This window comes from Ostrinia furnacalis, unplaced genomic scaffold, assembly GCF_004193835.3.
Source record: "Ostrinia furnacalis isolate ACB-3 unplaced genomic scaffold, ASM419383v2 OfSCF1161, whole genome shotgun sequence".
NCBI lineage: Eukaryota > Metazoa > Arthropoda > Insecta > Lepidoptera > Crambidae > Ostrinia > Ostrinia furnacalis.
The window spans coordinates 113,749-131,426 of record NW_021131400.1 but is presented as its reverse complement, the minus strand read 5'-3'; the positions used below and the strand labels follow the sequence as shown (position 1 = coordinate 131,426).

Below are 17,678 nucleotides of genomic sequence, written 5' to 3'. Positions count from 1 at the left end.
ATTCTAGAGGTTGAGGGCTCTCTCACCAACAAGCCTCTATCCTGGGTTGAGGAGTTAGGGACCCTCTACCTGTGCTATACCAAGTAAGTTTATTATAATAAGCCATCCACGAGGATGCGCCCATTCTTCCGCTAATGTTTGAGTGTTGTCGGTACACGCTAAATCATCCATGAGTGCACACGCACACTACAATAATGCAGCTCGGATTGCTCGGATCACACTCCCTGCACCCCGTTAGACCGAGACCAAACATTGGTGGGGCGCGTCTTAGTGGATGGAACGATCTATACACTCTTGTTATTAGGACTTTGCACAGATGCATCCATATTTTCTGGTGACCCTGAGGGTTGCGGCTCACCAACAATCCTGGGTTAAGGATCTTTAAGACGCTACTGATCACCCTCAACCTGTGTTATATCAAGTAAGTTTATTTGGCAGAAGTTTATAAAGGTTGCAGGAAGGCGCTGGATGCAACTTGGCAATCTGGAAATGTATAGGGGCCTATGTTCAGCAATAACCGCCTCTGTCGTCTAGTGGTAAGACCACCTGCTTCAGACGCAGAGGTCCCGGGTTTGATTCCCAGTGGGGGCAAATTTTTCTGTTCGGTTTAGTTGGTAGGGCTTGTTCTAAGTCCGCCGGGCTAGCTACCACCATCTTACCTAAGTCTGTCGCCATAACAACAATGTTAACAGCATTATTGTGTTCCGGCAGTTAGAGGTAAGATAGCCAGTTCCTCCGTGGTTGAGTTTTCCGGGTGAAGCTCGCTTCCACCTTCGGCCTGATCGTCGCTTACCATCAGGTGAGATACAGGCCAAGAGCTTCCTCGTTGTGGATAAAAAAATACACGTCCTGTGGCTGAAATGATGATGATGATGGCGTAGGTCACGGCGTCATTAACCAGGCATCTCACCCGATGGAAGGTGATGATCAGGTTGGAATCAACCACAGAGGAACTGCCTATCTTACTTCCAACTGCCGAAAAAATATTACTGATAACATTGTTTGCATTGAATATTACTTATTGCTACATATTATATTCATTGTTTTTTCATGCTATCAGTGGAAGTGGATTCTATCGGTAAGTTCTTGCGCGCAAAAAGCAAACCTATGCAAATAAACAATTATTCTATTCGATGTAAAATCATCAAACTTCTAATGCACGTAACTCAGTTCAGACTGAGTTTAGAGGTATAAATGTAATAATAAGTTTGGTTTATTACAGTATTTTGTAATCAAAAAACAAGGTTTGGTCGATGGCCGCGCGAAAAAAAAAGACGCCAATTTCCGGCATTGTCTTTTATCGTGGATTAGCGGGGAGCCAGTTGTGGTTGCGCCGAATTTTGTCAGTGTGTGCGTGCGCGCCGCATACGTATTGGCGCGCTCACACACAAACCGCGCTCGGTGCGTTTCTATGGAGATGACCTACTCATTTGTATTTACTCTGTTAGTGGAGATAATCGAAAGCCTGTATGTTGCCGTGTTGTTTTGACATACTTTTACGAGGATAAAACCATCCCCACTCTTCCCGTAGTAATTTGAGGTGTCGCGTTTAAAACTTATAAAACATTTTTTTTTGCAAGTAGGCTTTTCAACAGCTTTGACACCCTTTTCAAATAATTTTATTTATATCTAACATCTGCTATCTCTTTCCAGCGATTCCCGCTACGACCGAGTCCAGTACGAATGCATACGATGTCTGTCCGCTATCCTGAACAACACGGTGGGAATCCGGACCGTCTTCGAGTGTCGGGAGGCTCTACCAGTGTTAGCTAGAAGTCTGGACGCGAGGAAACCTCACTGCGCCATGGAGGCTGCTAAGGTTAGTAGGCAGTGGGAATATATTTCCCACCACATTTTGAAGCTTATTCGTTTGTCTTAATGTCCGCCGCACTGCGCCATGGAGGCTGCTAAGGTTAGTGAGGATTGATGATTTATAAGAAAGTGGGAATATATTTCCCACCATATTTTGAACCTTATTCGATATCATCCTCAACAACACGGTGGGAATCCGTACCGTCTTCGAGTGTAGAGAGGCTCTACCAGTGTTAGCTAGAAGTCTGGATGCGAGGAAGCCGCACTGCGCCATGGAGGCTGCTAAGGTTAGTAGGCAGTGGGAATATATTTCCTACCATACTTTGAACATTATACGCTTGTCTTAAGGTCCACCGCACAGGTTTATGGAGACTGCCAAGGTTAGTGGTGATTGATTCTTTTTAAGGAAGTGGGAATACATTTCCCACCATATTTTGAACTTTATCTACTTGTCTTAAGGTCCGCCGCACTGCTTTATGGAGGCTGCCAAGGTCAGTAGGGATTGATAAGGCAGTGGGAATATATTTCCTACCATATTTTGAACCTTATTCCCTTGTATTAGGGTCTGCCGAACTGCTTTATAGAGGCTGGCAAGGTTAGTGGGGGTTAATCCTTTATAAGGCAGTGGGAGTATACCGAGTTTCCCACCACATTTTGAATCTTATTCGCTTGTCTTAATAACTATGAAAACAAACTTAACTAGCTGCCTTATTACAAAAAAGTTAAACGCGCGATGAACGCTGGTTTAAAATGAAATTTCCGCACTAAATGCCAATTTAAAGTAGTGATCAACATGAGTTTAACTTTTTTTTTAATAAAGGGATAGTCGTTGACGAAACATTTCTTTTTTATTGCGCACGAGATTAAAGCCCGGCCGCCGAGCACGTAGAATTCCGTCCAATGACCCCAAGCTACCCATCCTTATCGCTCACGCGTAATTATATTGCTGTCGCGACTGTACGACGGGCGCCCGCAGTGAGTGTGCGAGCGCGACAGCAACATAATTACGCGCGAGCGATAAGGATGGGTAGCTTGGGGTCATTGGACTAAATTCTACGTGCTCGGCGACCGGACTATAGATGCCATTAACAAAAAGGTGCAATTTGGTGACAGTTGTCAGCCACACGCCAAATTGAAATCCAGGCTCTAAACTTTTTCTACTTTTTGATTTATTCATTTATTTATTTAAAACTTATATGCACATAGAACGGTGTACATAAGGCGGACTTAATAGCAAATCCATACGTATTAAGCACTCTTTTTTGTCTTCCAGGTGTTGGCAGCCATTTGTCTGATTCCCAACGGTCACGAGAAAGTTCTAGAAGCGATCACGATGGCGGGAGAGTCTAGCAGGAAGCCTCGAATGTTGCCCATCGTTGAGGGACTGGATACTAAAGCGCCGGAGAGCTTGAAGGTAATTTTTAAACAACTATTTATGTGGTACTAGCGGCCGCTCGCGACTTCGTACGCGTGGACCCTATTTTACTCTCTTAGGGGTTGAATTTTGCAAAATCCCGTCTTAGTGAGCACCACACATCACAGAAACTAAAGGGAGATATGACAAGGGGGCGTGGCTTGTGTCGCAGCAATATGCCCAAAAATAGTGGGCTGTATAACTACCGTAATAATTATATGTAATATCAATATTTCTTCGATATATTTGCATGCTATTGTTGATGGCTGGATAGGTGATCATATTTTGTTATTTTCGACCTTATGTGCACCCTATTCAAAGACAAATAAATATTTCTATTTCTGATTGTGAGTATACATCAAACGCGCTCACTAGTGAGCGCGTTCAAAAAATTTATGAAAATTTTAGTTTTTTAACGTTTCCCGCTAGGGGCGCTGTACAATCCGTCATACATTTAATGTCATTTTTTGACGCTCTCACTAGTGAGTGCTTTTGATGTAAACTCACACTAGGCCCTCAGAACACATTGCTCGTGACAGCAATGATGACAGCAGCGACGTCATAATGTAAATAGTTTACATTGCTTGCGTAGTACTAACGATTATTCGAACGTTGAGTACTGATACCGCAGTGGATAATGAGCACATATTTTGATTACTTTGTGTGTGAATTTCTAATGCGACACTTGAGTTTCGAACTCAGCGCATTAGTTGGCATCTCTCTATATCTCCATGGGTTTTGTGCAACAATAAGGTAGATCAATACGGAACTCTCATCCTTATGTACAGTCGCGGAATGAAAAGGTTCGTCACCTTGGTGTCGGTTTTTGCTTGCACTAGGTACTGTAAGAGTCAAACCTGCCAACATAACAGTGCAAGAAACAGTGCTGCTAACATTTAAATAAATATGACGTTTGCTAACGAATAAGGTTTTGCTTGTTTATTTTTCTATCCCATTAGTGCAATATTACAAAATGTAGTTTTTTTATTTAATAGATAATGGCAGGTTGAACCAACAAGAAGGTTTTAGTTTATCAATCATAATAATCTTCTTGACAAGTTAAATCGTCAAACAACTTTGATCTGAATAATTTTGAACTTTACTGACGAGCAGTTAAAGATTATTTTCTCTAACTCGAGATTATTCTGTAACATAGTTTCAAAAGGTAATATGTGCTCGCGATTCGTTGAAGGAATCAATTTGAAAACTGACGAACCTTTTCATTCCGTGACTGTACTTTACAATACGTGTCATTTCAGAACGGCTGCATGCAACTGATAAACGCCATCATCACGGAGCCCGAAGAGTTGGAATTCAGGTTACATTTGAGGAGCGAATTCATGAGGACCGGACTCTATGATATATTGGGTAAGGTTCAAAATAACCAAGCTATTGGTCCAAATATTGAGTGAAATGGCAATGCCAGATTTTGTATGGAAGGTGGCGCCTTTTTTTTTTCGCGCGGCCATAGACCAAACTTTGTTTTTTGATTACGAAATAGTGTAATAAACCAAACTTACTATGGCATGTATACCTCTAAACTCAGTCTGAACTGAGTTACGAGCATTAGAAGTTTGATGATTTTACATACTAGATTTGCTTTTTGCGCGCAAATTTTGTAAGAAATTGTAACTTGTCAGTTACTCTACTCGCAAAGTTGGAGTTTGTTCCGCCGTTTCTTCTCAGTACTTGCCATAATATATTTGTCTCGAAGCGCTGGAGACATGTAAAGTGCCCCATAAGGGCTACCTTTTTTATTTTGTACTGTATTTGACGTTCATAAGTGGTCAAAATTTAATGAAATATTTTTGATTTTGTATTAGAAATCGAATAATACCAAATCAGAGTAACGTGCGCAATCTACACTCGACAGCAAATAAATCGCACCACCCGCGACAAGCACTTTCAAACGTATGCATCCCCACTTCACACCAATATTGGTACCATTCAAAAGCCTAGTTCTAAACTTCATTTCATTATAGGAAAGGTTTTTACCCCAAAAATGTTTCTTTAGAAGGATCCAGACTCACTTCTTCAAAAAATAGATAGTTACGCTTGAGCCAACTTTTATGGCTATAAAACTGTTAAGTTGGGATTAATCGCTATCCATCTGTTAAAGAGGACACGTGTGATCATTATTTGGTTTTATAACCATAAAATTTGGTCTAATTGATCCCAGAGGTGAGCCCAAAGTGAGGTCTTTTTTCAAGTCACATTTATGGTATATGTTAATCATTTATTAAGAAATTAAATGTGTTTTTCTTTAAGGATATTTATTGGGCTTTCAAATAACACCAATATTGTTGGGGCACCATGATTGTGTCAAAAGAAAATCTTTAAAGTTCGCGTCGCGGGTGGTGCGATTTATTTGCTGTCGAGTGTATGATGGTAACAATGACACAGTTGGTTAGGTTCGTTATAAATAAAATTTATGTCTTTCCAGACGAATTACGCGCGGGCGCGGAAGGCTCGCGTCAGATCCAGATGCACGTGTTTGACACGCATGCTGCTGCAGACCAGGACGAATTCCTGGCCAAGTTCGATGACGTCAGGTAATTATCCGCTCTCCGCTTCATCTCCGCAACATTTTCTTTCTCCGCTTTCCTTCTCCGATGCCCCTCTCCACTCTAGACGATTTGCGACTTAACGGTTGAATGAGAAAACCATTAGGCGCGAATACACTGCAAATTTCAAAGAAAACGAATGTACAAAATTGCCTCAATTGTTGCCTGCCATCTGGAGACGCATGACGCGGAGGGCCGACCCCAAATAAAATGGGAATGGGCCAGGCAAAGTAGTAGTGTTGCCTGGGACATAATCTATATATATACAAGAAAGTCGTGTTAGTTACACCACTTATAACTCAAGAACGGCTGAACCGATTTAGCTGAAAATTGTTAGGGAGGTAGTTTAGAGCCAGGAGAAGGACATAGGATACTTTTTATCCCGTTCGAAATAAAAAAAAAAGTCTGCTTATTTATTGCCATTAAGGCGGAACAAAGTTCGCCGGGTCAGCTAGTACTATATAAAACACCTTTTGTACTCTATTATACTTATTTCACTTCCCCACTCTGATTCTCCTCTTTGCTCCCTCTCCGCTTGCTCTCCGTTTCCCTTCTCCGTACCCGCTCTGTCCCTGTGGTCATAAATACGGTTTTTCGTTGAGAGCGGGAGACCTTGCATAAAAATCCTATTCGATTCTGTGGGCGTAGTGTGAGTTTATATAGAACGCATTCGGCATCGACTGCGTTAAAAACATGTATGAAAATTTTAGTTCTTGAAAGTTGCCGCTAGGGGCGCTGTACAATCCGACATACATTTAATGTCACTTTTTTACGTAGTCACTAGTGAAGACGTTTTATGTAAACTCACACTAAGCCCTCAGAATGCCATTATAAGCATATCTTTTGTTCACTATTAGAGCGCTTTCACATTTAGGCGATTTAGCAGCGCTACAAACACGTGTCAGACGCGCTGGCGAAAATTTCATACTATGTGACAGCGGATGCCTGCCTTCACATTACAAAAACACCGCTGCCGCACTGCAGTCGCGCTTCTAACGCCCTAATGTGAAAGCGCTATTATACTTATTTACAAAGTTTAAAATAAATAAATATTACTTTCAGAGTGGATTTCAACGATGCGAACGAGTGTTTCGAGTTGGTGAAAAATCTAGCGATGGACACGCCAGCGGAGCCCTACCTGCTATCAATACTACAGCATTTATTGTTCATAAGGGACGATGAGCTTATAAGGTTAGTATCATCTACTAATAAAGAAATTATAGGTCTACAGTCTGGTCTGCGAGCACGTAGAATTTTGTCCAATGACCCCAAGCTGCCCATCCTTATCGCTCGCGCGTAATTATGTTGCTGTCGCGACTGTGCGACGCGCGCCCGCAGTGAGTGTACGAGCGCGACTCAGAAGAGCGATAAGGATGGGTAGCTTGGAGTCATTGTACGAAATTCTATCTGCTCGGCGACCGGACTTTAAAAAACAAAGAGAGTAGACTAAGGCCCCCCAATCGTGGGACTATAGTAGTAACCAGAGTGCCCTGTGGACAAAAGGGGCTTGTACCCCAAGCACCAACAACTCGTAATCATCGGGCTTTAGAGCTTATCAGTCAGTGCCTGAGGTATGGTAGCGGCACGGGAGGAATGACATTGACATATTATGACATGACAGAGCATACAAATCTGAAGTCTCGCTGACGTTTGTCGTCTCAAAAACACCCTCAAAATACTATCGATACTGGACGAATTATAATCGATCTTACTATCGTAAAATTAATAAATAAATATATAAATAAATCTTTGGACAATTTCACACAGCGCCAGCTAGCCCCAAAGTAAGCAACTCAATGCTTGTGTTATGGGTGCTAGCTTAACGGATATACTACTTATATACTTTTTTTTATTAAATACATACATATTATACATATTTACACCCAGACCCGTCACAGAAAGTTAAAATTCATCATTTCAATTTCTGCCCGGCCGGGAATCGAACCCGGGACCTCTCGGCATAGTAGTCCGTTCTGAACCACTACACCAAACGGCCGAAATTAAGATCGATGCTATGGATACTTTAACAATAATTGTAATGAATCGATTATAAAACACAAGCGAGTGTTTCGAGTTAGTTAAGAATCTAGCAATGGACACGCCAGCCGAGCCCTACCTGCTATCAATACTACAGCATTTACTGTTCATACGAGACGATGAGCTCATCAGAGGTGGAATTGTGTAAAGCAATCGTAATCATTTGACAGTTCATAACGTACGATAAAGTCAGTTAAACAAAGCGTTTGACAGAATAATCGTACGTTATGAACTGTCAAATGATTACGATTGCTTTACACAATTCCACCTCAGGTCAGTGCCGATCAAAGCTATTTCAAATAGGGCTTCGGATCATCATCATCATCATCATCAGGTCATTTAGTCTCCACTGCAGGAGCACGACCCTCTAATTTATTTATTTATTTCTATGTTTAGCAGTGGACGTCCTATGACGACGACGAGGACGATGATGATGATGATGATGATGAAATGGAGGATTTGGCCTACACTCCCCACGCTGGCCAGACGTTATTTCTGTGAAATAATTTAATTGAATTGAACTCAGACAATATTTTACATACTAATGAAATGGTGAACACGATTCGATACAGAAGACCGTATTTTGGCGAAAGGCACCTTCCAATTCTGTATTTTTGTGATTTTGTGGATTTAAGAAGATTAAATTAAACGATTAAAGAAGATCGCAATCAGACTATCCTGATTTTTTTTGCCAAAAGTTGCCTTTTTAATTCATACAGTTTGAGCAGTTACCCAGAGCTGTAATTCAAATAACTCACAATTTGAAGAAATGTTTCAAAAAGACAGAGGAGACCAAAATACCTCAATGATGAGTGATAAAAACACAAGAAAAACACTAAACGATATGATGATGATAAAATTATAAGTAATAATAATAATAATAAATCCTGGTAGTCCTGTCTTTTGGGGACTTGAGTTTGGTACAAATGTGTTTGATATATAACAAAAATTCAAGACCGCTATAGAATACCTGGTTTTGCAAGTGATTTCAAAAATTTACTTGTTCAAATTACACAGAAAAATAAACATAATATATAACATAATATAGTATAGTTTAGTTTAGGGGCTGATCAAATAAGTTGCGTGTGAGTGTGTGTGTGTGTGTGTGAGTGTGTGTGTGAGTTAGTATACTGACGATAACAATGTTTCAGCTTCGATGTAGCTAATTGAGAGTAGCCATTTTGTAACTATTCCCTTGATTTCACGCGGAGGACATGTTTTGATGTCACATCTTGCCACAACCCTGTTGTAAATGAAGGGATACAAGAAATTGATCTGCCTTCTACCTATTGATGAGGAAATTTTGGGCACGTCTATCGTACGTTTGGGTAAGTCTTCTTAAACAAAGCCTTTATTCCTTCCAGGCCGGCGTACTACAAACTCATAGAAGAATGCGTAACCCAGATAGTTCTTCACAAGAACGGCTACGACCCAGACTTCAGGGCGACGCAACGGTTCAATATCGACGTGCAACCGCTCATCGATGGGTTAATAGGTACGTTATAGTTCAAGCGCATATAAACTATAGCAGCGGTTCCCGAAAGGTGGTCCGCGGAACCCTGGGGTTCCGTGGAAAGGCCGCAAGGGTTCCGTAAAAAATATTATCCCACGTTTCGTGACCGACGTTGTTCGCGCGCACCGACTTGTTTACAAATAATTGCATAAAAACTTTATTGTTTTTCATTTAAATTTCCATTTATCAAAGTAGGGTTCCGCTAGGAAAAGTATAATCAATTAGGGTTCCTTGGCAAAAAAAATTGGGAAACCCTGAACTATAGGCTTTGTGACCAACTACACTGTATCTGTGCAATTTATATATTTGTAAGCTGTTTGTTTTCTGAATAAAACAAAATAAAAATAAATAACTCGAGTCAGTGCCTGTGGTGTGGGAGCGACACGGGAGGGGTGGCATATGACGTGACAGAGCATACAAGTCTAAAGCACAATTCGCTGATGTTTGACATCACAAAAACCCTCGATGCCGTTCTTCTTCAAAGTCAAAGTCAAAGTCAAAATTTCTTTATTTGTTTAGACTAATAAATAGTTCTTACAAATCGTCATTTTGCTCTTAAGGAGCCTCTACATGTCTCATAATCTTTTTACCCTACCAGCGCTTCGAGACCAACATTTGGCAAGTGCTGAGAAGAAGCGCCGCAACAAACTCAGTCACCACTGTCTGCCGGTTAATATAAATAAATAGAAATAGTAGTAGTAGGTACATTCGATTCAGGAGCAGTTCACTGAATTTACCATGCATTCTTGTATGGTGTATCATAAGAATGGGTATACAAGATTGCGTGGTATATTAAACAAGGTAGTGACGTGCTAATATCTAGACTTACATATTAAGGTACTAGTAGAAATGACTCGCATACATAAATTTGAATAACTTGGATTGACCAGTCCCCGAAAGCAGCGCCTGTTCACAGACATGACGAGTGAACCAGCCATCGCTTCACTCGACCATATTAGAGGGAATGTAACTTCACATTGACTATGACGTGACAGCATACAAATGTGAAGTCTCGTTGACGTTTGATATTAACAGAAAACCTCCTGTGCCGCTCCCTTATAGGCACTGAGTTATACAGCACAGCGTGGGACGTTCTGATGGACTGATGACCTTTTAAAGGTTGTAGGTAATTCCTTAACTGCAAAATGGACAGATTGGACAGCGCACCACAGTCGATTTGACAGAAAACTAAGTACACAAAACATCACATAAGAATTCTAAATGTTTGTTGCTATTCGTTCATTTGAGCCAAATGTCGTCCACTGCTGGACAAAGGCCTCCCCCAAATATTTCCACAACGACCGGTCCTGCGCTGCCCGCATCTAAATGCTTCCTGCGATCTTCACTAAATCGTCGGTTCACCTAGTGAGAGACCTTTCGATTTCGATTATAGTAACTGTATTAATAGTGTCACGAGTTTAACCCTTTTAATCAGTCGGGAATTTGGTTACTAAAGTCACTTTACTAAAGCCTGAGGTCATTGGTCAAAATTCTACGTGCGCGACCAGACTATACCATAAATTAAACTATACTCCCTTGATTTGAAAGTCAAAGCTACACACTAATTTTAAACCCAACTAATGTTTTCTTTTAGAAAAATCTCGGGCAGAAGAAGAAAGAAAAGTGGAAGAATTGAAGACCAAACTAGAAGCGGCGATCGCGGCCCGGCAAGAGGCTGAAGCGAGGGCCTTACATCTAGAAGACAGGCTCAAACAGGCCGCCAGTCCCACGGGGCCTGGTGGCGTCACGCAGGGAAATATCGCCGCTATTGCTAAGGTAATAGAAGCTGTATTATTATAACAAATACGTCTCANGGGCCTGGTGGCGTCTCGCTGGGAAATATCGCCGCTATTGCTAAGGTAATAGAAGCTATATTAGTATCACAAATACCTCTCATACATAAGGGAGCCTTACATTTAGAAGACAGGCTCAAACAGGCCGCCAGTTCCACGGGGCCTGGTGGCGTCACGCAGGGGAATATCGCCGCTATTGCTAAGGTAATAAGACTTGTTTTGCTGTCACAAAGAGCTATATTACTGTCATAACTTAGGTACAGAAGCGTCATAGAAGATACCTGGTCAAAAGGTGTTATGCAAGGGAATATCGCCGCTATTGCTAAGGTAGTAGAAGCTATATTTTACTACCAACGTAAAGACACTACAACGTCACACAAGATGACGGGTCAGTGGGTGTAACACACAAGGAAATATCGCCGCTATTGCTAAGGCAATAGAAGCTAGATTACTGTCACAAATGCGTCTCATACATAAGGGGGCCTTACATCTAGAAGACAGGCTCAAACAGGCCGCCAGTCCCACGGGGCCTGGTGGCGTCTCGCAGGGAAATATCGCCGCTATTGCTAAGGTAATAGAAGCTATATTACTGTCACAAATACGTCTCATACATAAGGGAGCCTTACATCTAGAAGACAGGCTCAAACAGGCCGCCAGTCCCACGGGGCCTGGCGGCGTCACGCAGGGGAATATCGCCGCTATTGCTAAGGTAATAGAAGCCATATTAGTATCACAAATACCTCTCATACATAAGGGAGCCTTACATCTTGAAGACAGGCTCAAACAGGCCGCCAGTCCGACAGGGCCTGGTGGCGTCACTCAGGGGAATATCGCCGCTATTGCTAAGGTAATAATACTTGTTTTGCTGTCACAAAGAGCTATATTACTGTCATAACTTAGGTACAGAAGCGTCATAGAAGATACCTGGTCAAAAGGTGTTATGCAAGGGAATATCGCCGCTATTGCTAAGGTAGTAGAAGCTATATTTTACTACCAACATAAAGACACTACAACGTCACACAAGATGACGGGTCACTGGGTGTAACACACAAGGCAATATCTCCGCTATTGCTAAGGTAATAGAAGTTATATTAGTATCACAAATACGTCTCATACATAAGGGAGCCTTACATCTAGAAGACAGGCTCAAACAGGCCGCCAGTCCCACGGGGCCTGGTGGCGTCACGCATGGAAATATCGCCGCTATTGCTAAGGTAATAGAAGCTAGATTCCTATCACAAATACGTCTCATACATAAGAGAGCCTTACATCTAGAAGACAGGCTCAAACAGGCCGCCAGTCCCACGGGGCCTGGTGGCGTCTCGCAGGGGAATATCGCCGCTATTGCTAAGGTAATAGAAGCTAGATTCCTATCACAAATACGTCTCATACATAAGGGAGCCTTACATCTAGAAGACAGGCTCAAACAGGCCGCCAGTCCCACGGGGCCTGGTGGTGTCACTCAAGGAAATATCGCCGCTATTGCTAAGGTAATAGAAGCTATATTAGTGTATCAGATTACTTGAAACAGCGTCACGGAATGTAGCTGCTTTTTCGAGGTAATATAAGAGTTCTTGTTAAGAGCCTTACATCTAGAAGACAGGCTCAAACAGGCCGCCAGTCCCACGGGGCCTGGTGGTGTCACTCAAGGAAATATCGCCGCTATTGCTAAGGTAATAGAAGCTATATTTGTATCGCACTTTTGGGAAAAAAGCTGAATAAAAGAAGATAGGGTCGAATAGGCTACTAAAGCCCGGTCTGCGAGCACGTAGAATTTTGTCTGCGCGCTCGCACACTCACTGCGGGCGCCCGTCGCACAGTCGCGACAGCAATATAATTACGCGCGAGCGATAAGGATGGGTAGCTTGGGGTCATTGGACAAAATTCTACGTGCTCGCAGACCGGGTTTTATAACGTCTTTCTGCTGCATCCTGCTCGAACTGCACAAAGGAATGTCTACCCTATATCTATAGGCTTTGTGTCTGGAATATTAAAATATGAATATTTGACAGGTGATAGGCAGCCCCGGAGGCCCCGCCCCTCCGCCACCCCCACCGATGCCCGGAGGTGAGTTTGCTATAACTATACTTATCTGTTAACAACAAGGAAACCCGTTCGTTCTAAGTTTGCCGGTCCGTGGAATGCGCGTCCCCTCCCCCAACCGCGATTTAACGCAATTAGTTAATGATTAAACGCAATTAATGAGTCTTATTTCCAATTTTCCAACGCAATTAATGACGCTTCCCTTCGAGTGACGTCATATCGCCAGCGGCAAACTTAAAGCGAACGGGTTGTATGCATGTTTTTAAATTACTCCCATTTCTTTAAGCTTGGCATAATTTTTGTTATTTTAAATAGTATACAAAGTGTGGACTGAAGGATTTGCCACGCAGAATGCGTTCTGCGGTCTGCGGTCAAAGTGAAAGCAGCCCGTATCATGTGTGAACAACATTGTCGTTCTCTATGATGGAGATCTAGAAAGATGCCAACTAATGCGCTGAGTTCGAAACTCAGTGTCGCATTAGAAATTCACACACACAAAGTAATCAAAATATGTGCTTATTATCCACTGCGGTATCAGTACTCCACGTTCGAATAATCTTTAGTACTACGCAAGCAATATAAACTGTTTACATTATGACGTCGCTGCTGTCATCATTGCTGTCACGAGCAATGTGTTCTGTTTTTGGGCATATTGCTGCGACACCGGCCACGCCCCTTTTTCACATCTCCCTTTAGTTTCTGTGACCTGTGGTCTCTATACTCATACATTTTGTATCGATGCGATTTGACCGTGCGGGCACGAAAGAACGCAAATCGACAGGTGCGAGCTGCGTTCTTGTGATCTGACCGCGACCGCAGAACGCTTTAATACTAAAACCATTATCTGCCAGTTGACCTTTGGGTCATGAAAATCTGTAAGAGCAGTTTAAACAAATTAAATAAAATAACTTTTTTTCATCCGCAAACTATCTTGGTAATTTATCTCAGTCAAACAAAATTTTAAACTGCATGTGTTTTAACATTTATATCTTCTATCTCACTCGCACGTACGCATGCTCACTATATCTATCTCTTTCGTGTAGGAGGCCCGCCTCCGCCGCCGCCGCCTCCGATGCCATCAGGTAGGTTTGATTTATGTACCTACAGAACTACAGACCACAGCACATCGAGGGTTTTCGCGAATGAAAGATCCGCTAGATGGCGGGACGTGGATGTGGGGTCTGACTGCTGCGTGATTGGTGGATTTTGACATATCTGTCAATGTCATGTCAAAAATAACCAATCATGCAGCATTTGGACCTCGCGTCTACGTATTGCCATCTGACGGATTTTTCATTCGCGAAAACCCTCATTGCTAACACAGTAATTTCCCACGACAATATAGTTTTGCTATATCCTGAACTACTGAATCCAGTGTTTTCACACGACAGTATCCCAATAATTTTGTAAGCCCGGTTTTTTGCGGTACGAATGTTTGCAAACATTTTTGCAGCTGCTCTACCTATTTATAATCAAACTGTATCCTGTTTTGGACTGGTCCAACAAAATGACATAACCGAACCGAAAGTAAGTCGAAGGAATCGGTTTTTGCGGGATACTGCAAACAGGATGCTTGTGTGAATGTTCAGTATTTTAAACACGTTATTAAACGGGATATTGCAAGACTGTACCCGCAAAAAACGGGAGGTCCCCGTGGGAAAGACTATGTACAGACGACAGCACATTAGACTGTATATTTTTGTTGAGAACTCGCCTTCATTACTACCGCATAAGATCCCACAGTATTTAGCTTGACTTGCCGCCGTCTGTACTTGTGATAGGTGCGACTTTGACTGTCGATTGTAGCTATTATTGACTGATTTAAAAATTATTGCTTATTGCATGTGCAATTATCACGGTTTTTTTGGTTATAAATATCATTTTGTATCATTTTTCTATTTATTTCCTTTTTCATCCGACTTAAAAAATTAGGAGGTCTATCAATTCGCTCGCATGTTGATTATTTTATTGAATGACTAGCGATCCGCCCCTGCTTCGCACAGGTACAATAGGCTAGTTGCCTAAAAAAATTTTTTTAGTCCGTAATGTTTAATATCAAAAAATATTGGACACATATATTTTTATTTGTTGTCAATCTAACAAATAATTACATAGTTATGGTGCGTTGAAGTTGCGCACGACGTCACAACGTGCGGCATTTTTAAGCAAGCGTTGACGTCACGGGCCTCTTCTTATGAACTTTGGGGCGCTTTATCTCTTTAAATTTTTATTAGTTTGAAAAAGTGAAAAATACGTGTAGAGTATTTTTTGATAAGTTAACTGACGGACTAATTAAAACTCTTGCTTTTTGACCCAGGCAACATCCCCATTTACTATATTTAAAAACCTTCCTCTTGAATCATTCTATCTATTATAAAAACCGCATCAAAATCCGTTGCACAGTTTAAAAGATCTAAGCGTACATAGGGACAGACAGAGCGTAGTGGCTTTGTTTTATACCTTCATGTAAAATAAGAAAATACTTATGGTGCGTCCAGACTGGGCAAACGTGCTCGCGCGGCAAACTCGACATCCTGCTCACTCAAGAGCAGGGTGAACAGGATGACCAGCGTGCCGCGCTAGCCCGTTTGCCCATTCTGGACGCACCATTAATGCCACACGCCATTCTGTAGCAGGCGGAGGCCCGCCGCCGCCGCCGCCGCCTCCCATGCCCGGCGGGCCGCCGCCGCCCCCACCGCCGCCGGGTTGCGGCCCGCCGCCGCCGCCGCCGCCCCCCATGATGGGCGGGCCGCGACCGCCGCCGCCGCCGATGATGGGCGGCCCGGCGATGCCGAGGATGGTAAGTTGTTTGTTCGTTAGTTAGTTTCAGCTGAAGAAAGTCCACTGCTAGACAAAGGCCTCATCGGTTCAGCAGCGGACATCATTTAGCTGAAACTAAGGCCTGAGGTGGAATTGTGTAAAGCAATCGTAATCATTTGACAGTTCATAACGTAAGATAAAGTCAGTTAAATAAAGCGTTTGACAGAATAATCGTACGTTATGAACTGTCAAATGATTACGATTGCTTTACACAATTCCACCTCTTATTTTAAAAAGCCTTGTTAGTAATTATTATGAAACGTGCGTTGAACACTTGTTTAAATTGACATTAAGTATGGAATTGTTATTTTATGCATTTCTTATGTGCTAGCTGCTACCTGCAGATTATCTCCAATGCATATTGACATGCATTGGAGAGTAGTGAATCCTTAATCCGAACACCTCAATTCTTCTGATTAATATTGAGTGATTAGTTGCACGTCTAATGACAGTTTAACTTTCTTTAGGAACAAACTTGGCATTTTGGCCTTCACTGGTTGGTTAGACTATGTAGATTGTAGATCCTGGCTATACAGAAGTTGCAGCAGTAGGAATAGTTTCTTAAATATGTAAGAATTTTCCCATAATTATACAATGTATACAGGGTGTTAGGTAAATGGGTATATAAGCCGACACTAGCCCATGTTAACATGGCCATATAAATGGTATGGTGAAGTCAGAAATTTGATATCATCATTTGATTTTTTTTAATTTTCATACAAAATAAATTTTATAAAATCCGATTTGTATGAAAATTATAGTAATTAAAATGAAGGTTTTAATTTTCTGACTTCACCATACCATTTATATGCCCATGTTTACATGGGCTAGTGTCAGCTCATATACTCATTTACCTAACACCCTGTATAATGTCCCAGTGTTCCTAGACGTCCGAAAGCAGCGTATCTACTCAAATACTAAAAGTTGTAGTAACAGGCGCATCTGCTCACTTGAAAAAGGTATATAACTAGAAATAATATCATCAATTTGTTGCAGCCCCAACCAGACGTGCTGCCATACGGGCTAAAGCCCAAAAAGAAGTGGGAGGTCGAGGGACCTCTCAAGAGGGCCAACTGGAAGACCATAGTGCCTCAGAAGATGTCGGAAAAGGCTTTTTGGGTCAACGTGAGTTACATTTTCTTTTGATTTAATTACTCTGAACCGTTCCAGCTATTGTCATTGTCAGAAGAGCGCTACTATCAGTACTAAAGTCCGTTCGCCGAACAGATAAAATTTCGTCCAATGACCCCAAGCTACCCATCCTTATCACTCGCACGTAATTATATTGCTGCCGCGACGGGCGGCCGCAGCGGGTGTGTGAGCTTGGGGTTATTGGACGAAATTCGGTCTGCTCGGCGACCGAACTTTAGATTATTATTTCCGATTTTTGTCACGTTGGACAAACATATTTGTGACGAAAACAGGAGGGCGCTACTATCAATACTGGATTCAGATTTTTGCAACTTGACATTTCAGAATCCTTTTACTTCCTCCAAACTTTGACAAAAGCTTCCTCGTTGTGGATAAAAAAAAACGATAGCAATAAGCTCGATGACGTCAATATTTTGATGACGTAACTTTTTAACAATATTAATGCATCTAAAAGTGTCACATTAATTAAAAATACTTTAGTTTTTAATAACAAAATGATGCGTTCTTTTAGAAAAATACTATGGAATAAT

The 17,678-nt window shown here is 41.9% G+C and overlaps 1 protein-coding gene across 1 annotated transcript in view; it reads left to right on the top strand.

Annotated features, from left to right (window-relative positions):
* The window catches only part of dia (diaphanous related formin 1), a 63,024-nt gene that overhangs the window by 25,894 nt on the left and 19,452 nt on the right, over positions 1-17,678 (top strand). The window contains exons 5-15 of the mRNA XM_028302832.1: positions 1,654-1,819; positions 3,086-3,226; positions 4,486-4,594; positions 5,670-5,778; positions 6,853-6,981; positions 9,192-9,322; positions 10,935-11,116; positions 13,146-13,200; positions 14,220-14,258; positions 15,813-15,976; positions 16,993-17,121. Coding sequence (XP_028158633.1) covers positions 1,654-1,819; positions 3,086-3,226; positions 4,486-4,594; positions 5,670-5,778; positions 6,853-6,981; positions 9,192-9,322; positions 10,935-11,116; positions 13,146-13,200; positions 14,220-14,258; positions 15,813-15,976; positions 16,993-17,121 — 1,354 coding nt within the window. The remainder of the gene's footprint in view (positions 1-1,653; positions 1,820-3,085; positions 3,227-4,485; positions 4,595-5,669; positions 5,779-6,852; positions 6,982-9,191; positions 9,323-10,934; positions 11,117-13,145; positions 13,201-14,219; positions 14,259-15,812; positions 15,977-16,992; positions 17,122-17,678) is intronic.